We start from the raw sequence: 7,776 nt of genomic DNA on the forward strand, positions 1-7,776 counted from the left end.
GTGCTGACCCTCAGGCCATCCAAGATGTAGATGAGTTAGTTTTTTCATCAGATTTGGAGAAATGTAGCATTACATCACTTGCTCACCAAAGGATCATCTGCAGTGGATGGGTGCCGTCAGAATGAGAGTCCAAACAGCTGATAAAAACATCACAATAATCCACAAGTAATCTACACCACTCCAGCCCATCAATTACCATTTATAAAAACTGTGTGTTTGTAAGAAACAAATCCATCAAGGCATTTTAACTTCTGGAAGAAATACTAGTTGTCTCATCTGAATGAGGAGAGAAATATGCTCAGGTAAAGTGAATTGCTTATGGATTATTGTGATGTTTTTATCAGCTGTTTGAGCTCTGAGTCTGATGGCAGCCATTCACGGCAGAGGATCCATTGGTGCTAAAAATTCTCAAAATCGGTTTCCATGAAGAAACAAACTCTACATCTTGTATGGCCTGAGAGTAAATTATCGTCAAATTTACATTTGTGGGTGAACTGTTCCTTAAAATGAGGCTCATTTTCAGGACTGTCGCTGATGTCTTCTCGAACTGCCAACCACAACACGTCAGAGAGCGTGACGCCGAGCACCCCGACCACTCCAACCACCAGCAGTCAGATGCGTCAGGGCGGCGCTCTTTCCCCAAACCTCATCTCAGGACTGACTGGCGGGCCAGGGATGGACTTTATCAAAAACAGCGGAGGACTGGCAGGACTGCTGGGTCCTCCTCCGAAGAGCATAGGACGAGGTCGCAAAAAGATCAAAGCTGAAAACCCCTCTGGGCCGCTCTTAGTCGTTCCCTACCCATTCCTGGCCTCTGGAGCTGACCAATCAACTGTTAGCATCACTGCCAAAGAGGGCAAAATCTACAGGTACAACTTCAGAAGATAACAATTTGTTTAAAGGGATAGTCCCCCCCCCACAAAAAAAATTCTGTCATTTATCACTCACCCTCATGTCGTTCCAAACCTGTAAAGCCCTAAACACACTGCGTGATTTTCGGCTGTCCCAGACGAAAGATTGGCATCGTGAAACGATCGTGCCGATTTCTGTGATCGTGGCTCCTAATTGGTGGTTCTGTGTCATACAGTGAGAGAGGTTCAAAGACGGCCGTAGTCACGATCTTGCGACCAAAGATAGCCTACGATACAGCATGATCATCGCACAGTGTGTTTGCTGGTACGATCCACGTTTACTGACCAACCAATAAAAATGCGACATAAAATCAACGCGACGTGGCGCTAAAACATAAAACTGCTTACCTCAAGCTCTTATGTCTTCCTCTTTCGCCGCTTCCACTTTTTTTCAGCACACATAAAAAAAACGTACGAGTCAATAAATGTATAGTCTACACACACGTCGTAGCCAAGTTTATTAGATCCATGTCGCAAAGCGTGACATGCAATGATCTTATAGGATTGCTAAAATCGTGCAGTGTGTTTTGGGCTTAAGACCTTTGTTCATCTTTGAAACACAAATTAAGGTATTTTTGATGAAATCCGAGAGCTTTCTGACCCTCCATAGACAGCAACACAACTGACATGTTCACGACAGTCGACGTACTCCGTAGGCATTCTGACGTAGAACCTGGATGCGCTGCACCTTGTTTACAAGCAGAGGAATGCACGCATGTGTTGTCTAAATTGCTTTCATACCATTTTCAGATTTTACCGGCCCATAACCTATACTCTATGCCCCACGTTTTCAGGAAAAATTTGCATTTTGTCTTTCAGATGTAAAGTGTGTCCGCTGACGTTCTTCTCCAAGTCGGACATGCAGATACACTCCAAGACCCACACGGAAGCAAAGCCACACAAGTGCCCTCACTGCACCAAGTCCTTCGCCAACGCGTCCTACCTAGCCCAACACCTGCGCATTCACCTGGGAGTGAAGCCGTATCACTGCTCCTACTGCGAGAAATCCTTCCGCCAGCTCTCACACTTACAGCAGCACACCAGGTGACCTTTCAGCCTCAGTTTGTACACGTGTTTGATTTGAAGAGCTCGGGTTGTGAACTTCAGGTTGATGTTTGTCATCACATTGTGCTTTGCTACAGAATCCACACAGGTGATCGACCATATAAATGTCTCCAACCAGGCTGTGAAAAAGCCTTCACACAGCTCTCCAATCTGCAAGTAAGACCCAAATAGCTCTTCTTTTGTAATTGTTCCCATAGTTCATTAAAAATATATTAAGTATTTATAAAATGTATTTTTATTTTTTTATTATATAGATGATAGATGAGAAATGATGCTAGTTGAAAGAAAAAAAGTTTATATATACATATACTATATATATATATAGTATATATACACGCGCATATATACATACAATATATACACACACACACACACACACAAATATATACTACACACACATACATATTTATAAACTAAACCTACAAAATATGATATATATTTAAATTAAATTAACTTTTTCTTTACTCACCACAGTCTCACCAGAGATCACATAATAAAGACAAGCCTTACAAGTGCTCCAACTGTTACCGCGCTTACTCTGACTCCGCCTCCCTCCAAATCCACTTGTCGGCTCACGCAATCAAAAACGCCAAGGCATTTTGCTGCAGCATGTGTGGTCGAGCCTACACCTCAGTAAGTACTACAGCGTTCATCACTCTGACTCTGATGTAGTAGTTAAACTGAAACTTTCCAAACCAAGAACCATGTGCTCTTAAATCAGTTCATGTGTAGTTGACATGAAATACTTTATGAAGATGATGTGACATGCTGTATACTAAAAATCCAAAACATTTATGATCGGCGTGTTGCTGATTCTTTTATAATTAATATGCATGCAGTATTTAAGACCTTACATTAACTGAGAGAGAAAAACAAATTGACACACCATAAGACCATAAAAAAAGGTCACACAAAATCACAAAAAGGTGATTTAGAAATGGTGGGAAAAATAAATGGTGACCATTTACAGTACCTGGTCAAATGCAATTCACATATTTTAAAATCTTGATTATTATTTATATAATATCATATTTTATATTAATTTAACATTTTATTAATATATATATATATTTTACATAAAGTATACATTTATTTTAACAATTTCTACAATTTCTGAACAAACAGACCCAATAGTTATTTGTTTGTTTATTTTCAAGATAGTACCACTAGTGTTATTTACAGTGTTGTCAAACGATTAATCGTGATTAATCACATCCAAAATAAACGTTTTTGTTTACATAATGTGTATAATGTGTATATTTATTATGTACATATAAATACAAACACATGCATGTATATATTTAAGAAAAATGTTATGTTTATATGTTCAATATGTAAATATTTTCAAAATATTTACCGTATGTGTGTGTATTTATATACACATACATATATTATGTAAATAAAAACTTTTATTTTGGATGCGATTAATCGCGATTAATCATTTGACAGCACTAGTTATTTTAGTATACAGTATTATAGTTTTTATTAATAGTTTGAATTCGTTTTTATCATTTTCATTTGACTTTTTGTTAACGTTTTAGTCATTTTGATGTCTGTTTTTTTTAATCATTTTATTAGGTTTTGTTTTTAATGTCTGTATAGCTTTTATAAATTTTTAGTTTATTTTAGTACATTGTTAAACTAAATAAAAATGATAAATGTTGCCTTGGCAACTAGCTGAAACAAAATAATTTTGAGGATTATTTTATTTTAGTTAACTTCAAGTAACAAATATTTGTAGTTTTAGTCAACTATATTTTAGTATACAGTATTATAGTTTTTATTAATAGTTTGAATTCGTTTTTATCATTTTCATTTGACTTTTTGTTAACGTTTTAGTCATTTTGATGTCTGTTTTTTTTTATCATTTTATTAGGTTTTGTTTTTAATGTCTGTATAGCTTTTATAAATTTTTAGTTTATTTTAGTACATTGTTAAACTAAATAAAAATGATAAATGTTGCCTTGGCAACTAGCTGAAACAAAATAATTTTGAGGATTATTTTATTTTAGTTAACTTCAAGTAACAAATATTTGTAGTTTTAGTCAACTATAATAACCCTGAGTACCACAGTTTGGGAACCAAACCTTACATGCCCTTATACAGAAAATCCATACATAAATTGTTTCATGCTGTGTATATTCTTTTAATACTATGCAATCTTTTTTTATTCTTCTCCTTGTTTCATAAACATCTGTTGTTTAACGTCCCTTTCCAGGAGACCTACCTGATGAAACACATGTCTAAGCACACAGTGGTAGAACATCTGGTGAGTCAACACTCACCACAAAGAACCGAATCGCCCAGCGTTCCCGTTCGCATTTCCCTTATCTGAGCACGCTGGTCAATCTTTCCCAACCTTGGCATAAGCAAGCAAAATCGCCTGTTCTCGGTGGTTTGACGTTTATTTGTGTGTGTGTGTGTGTGTGTGTGTGTTTGTTAGTTTGTTTCGGTTTTTGAGAACATTCCAACATGTATTAGACTGTGTGGATAGAGGCTCAAACACAGCAGCGGTTTAGGAAGTTTCTAGTACACACATTCCTCTTCTCCGACTCATTGTTGAGTTGAGAGGGAATAATCGGGAAATCCAAAGATGGTTTCACAGCACTTTCAGGCCACACAGATTTGGCTTTAAATGTTTCTGGTCTGTTACGACAATAAAGGCATTGCTCTTGGCAGCTAAACGTTTGGGACTGTAGGTATTATGCATTATAAAATCAGAAGACATACCTTGTATGTTTAAAGCTTGGACCAAGTCCAGTACCTCCTCTCATATTTTTCTATGCTGTCTGGGGGAGAAAAAAAAATCCCCTTCTTTTGGGCAACTCAAGTCGGTTTAGAGACCAACGGTCTTGTGTTTTGGTAATGTCAATCATACGATATTTTTCTTTCATATTAAAACATTAACTAGCTTGTAGGGAAATCTGGCTGAAAATAGCTTTAGCATTAAATGTTAACTTCTCAAAAGGACTGTTATAAATCTGACTTTATAGACAAATCAGCACATTTAGATGTTTTGCAAGATTAATCCTTTAGTGCTTTACAAATTCTTGTGGTCTGGTGCCAAAAATGGAATATGAAAATGGTTCTCAAAAGATTCTGATGTTTCAGAATGGACTGGTATAGTGCTTAAAATGAACACTTTAAAAAAGTGACGATTTAAAGCCCCTGCGTAATGTTACGGATGTCAGCATGCATTTGACATTCTAGATGGCTGAAAACTGCCAAGAAATGTCCAATCTATTATATTTTGAATAAAAGAAAATTAAGGCTTTTTTTTTTTTTTTTTGCATAAGAGGCATGTCTAAACTTAATTTGTTTATTTTAATATTTGTATTAATATTACATTACACACACACACACACACACACACACACACATATATATATATATATATACTGCCGTTCAAAAGTTTGGGATCAGTAAGACTTTATGAAGTTTCTTATGCTCATCAAGGCTGTATCTATTTTATCAAAAATACAGAAAAAAAATTCATTTAGTAAAATATTATTGCCATTTAAAATGAGAGTTTTCTATTTTTATATACTGTAAGATGTAATTTATTCCTGTGATGCAAAAGCTGAATTTTCAGCATCATTACTCCAGTCGTCAGTGTCACATGACCCTTCAGAAATCATTCTAATATGCTGATTCATAATCAATGTTGGAAACAGTTGTGCTGCTTAATATTTTTGGGACCTGTGATACTTTTTTCAGGATTCTTTGATAAATATAAAGTTAAAAAGAACAGTGTTTAATGTTTATTCAAATAGAAATTTTGTGTTACAATATACACTACTATAGTCAGTATATTGTTTTCTTTCTTTTCTTTTAAGAAATTAATATTTTTATTCAGCAAGGATGTGTTAATTGGATAAAAAGTGATAGTAAAGACTTATATTGTTAGAAAATAATACTATTTTGAATAAATGCTGTTCTTTTTAACTTTTTACTCATTAAAGAATTAAAGAAAAAAGTATCACAGGTTCCCAAAAAAATATTAAGCAGCACAACAGTTTGAACACTGATAATAAATCAGCATATTAGAATGATTTCTGAAAGATCATGTGACACTGAGGACTGAAGTAATGATGCTGAAAATTCAGTGCTGCATCACAGGAATAAATGATCTTATAAAGTATATTAAAATAGGAAACCAATATTAGAAATTGCAATAATATGTCACTGTTTTTTTTCAGTATTTTTGATCAAATAAATACAGCCTTGATGAGCATAAGAGATTCAATCAAAAAAAAAATTTACTGATTCCAAACTTTTGGATGGAAATGTGTTTATTTTAATATTATAATATTAATATTATATTATTTTTGTTTTGGGTGAATTGTATGGAACATTTTCTTGAGTGTCATGAAAATGCAAAAAAAATCTTATTGGTCCTCAGAAAATAGGCTTCATTTTGTTTTGTTCAAAATATATTTTAGTGTTTTTTCTTTTGATTCTGGGGTGAAATATATGACCTGGACATGTTCTTGTGAGATTCAGCCATTATGCATTTTACACCGGAGAGAACAATATTGGGGGAAAAAAGCTGTAGAGTTGCCCATGAGATTTGTGTAGCTGTATCAACGTCTAGAATACCTCCTTGGCTTATTATTCATGTTTATACTTATTATCATGTTGAAATATTAACAACTAACATGTTAATTTTACACATTTTAAGCCTTAACCATTTTATCACTAGTTGTTTACCATTACATTTTATATATATATTTTATACCATATTGGTGTTTACTTGTGTACTCAGTACTTTTCTGTAATTTTATTTCCTAGCATGAATATGCTGTAAATAAACTATACAGTACTTAAGTGTTAACCAGTTTATATAAAAAGACTACATGTCTAGTTATTATAAAATATACCTTTTTAATTGTCTTGAATTGTGGTACTCTATAAGGTTTGCCTTGGCTGCTACATGCAAAGTCAAGACACGGAGAGGGAACGGACTTTGTAAAAGTAAGCAAATAAAGAAACGAGAAAATTCTGTAGCAGTCTGTGTGCTCATTATATGTTTATACATGCATATGTTTACACAGAACTACATTTACCTTCTTTTTTTATTTTTATGTAAATGCATTGATGTTGAGACCTGCATGTTGAAAACTGATCTTCATGTCAATTTAATGTAATACATCATCCAAAAATAAATATTTGCTTACGATTTACTCACCCTCAGGTCATCCAAGAGGTAGATGAGTTTTTTTTTGTTTTTGTCATAACAGATTTGGAGAAATTTTGCACTACATCATTTGCTCACCAACGGATCCTCTGCAGTGAATGGGTGCCGTCAGAATGAGAGTCCAAACAGCTGATAAAAACATCACAATAATCCACACGACTCCAGTCCATCAATTAACATCTTGTGAAGTGAAAAGATGCACATTTTCCATAAATCTATTTTTGAGGCCTTTTCATTTTAAACTGTCGCTTCTGGACAAAATAGCAGTTCATAATTCATAATAACGCTTCCTCCAGTGAAAAAGTCCATCTCCTGTTGTTCTCTCACATCAAAATCTACCGATATATATTTGTTTAGAACCATTCTGGAGTGTTTTGACTTGTAAACGGTGCTTGATCTGTGCATATTTCTCTCCTGATTCAGACGAGACGACTTTTTGTGAAGCGAAAAGCTGTTTTTGTAAGGAACAAATCCATCATTACAGTGTTTTAACTGTAAACCATTGCTTCCAAATAAAATATCTATAATCCATAACACTGCCTTCTCCCAAAATTAAAATAAAAAATTGTTGGCTGAATCAGTCCAAAACCGTTCTTAACAAAT

At 34.4% G+C, this 7,776-nt stretch overlaps 1 protein-coding gene across 2 annotated transcripts in view; it reads left to right on the top strand.

The window, feature by feature from the left end:
* Positions 1-4,834, top strand: part of LOC107592863 (zinc finger protein 362-like) — an 11,693-nt gene extending 6,859 nt beyond the window's left edge. For both annotated transcript variants that reach the window (XM_016282434.1, XM_016282435.1), the window contains exons 5-9: positions 524-869; positions 1,731-1,955; positions 2,054-2,132; positions 2,451-2,609; positions 4,195-4,834. In XM_016282434.1, the coding sequence (XP_016137920.1) occupies positions 524-869; positions 1,731-1,955; positions 2,054-2,132; positions 2,451-2,609; positions 4,195-4,311 (926 nt within the window). In that variant the 3' untranslated portion in view covers positions 4,312-4,834. The remainder of the gene's footprint in view (positions 1-523; positions 870-1,730; positions 1,956-2,053; positions 2,133-2,450; positions 2,610-4,194) is intronic.
* Positions 4,835-7,776: the final 2,942 nt, after the last annotated feature.

The sequence above is a fragment of the Sinocyclocheilus grahami genome, unplaced genomic scaffold (assembly GCF_001515645.1).
Source record: "Sinocyclocheilus grahami isolate Dianchi unplaced genomic scaffold, SAMN03320097.WGS_v1.1 scaffold160.1, whole genome shotgun sequence".
NCBI lineage: Eukaryota > Metazoa > Chordata > Actinopteri > Cypriniformes > Cyprinidae > Sinocyclocheilus > Sinocyclocheilus grahami.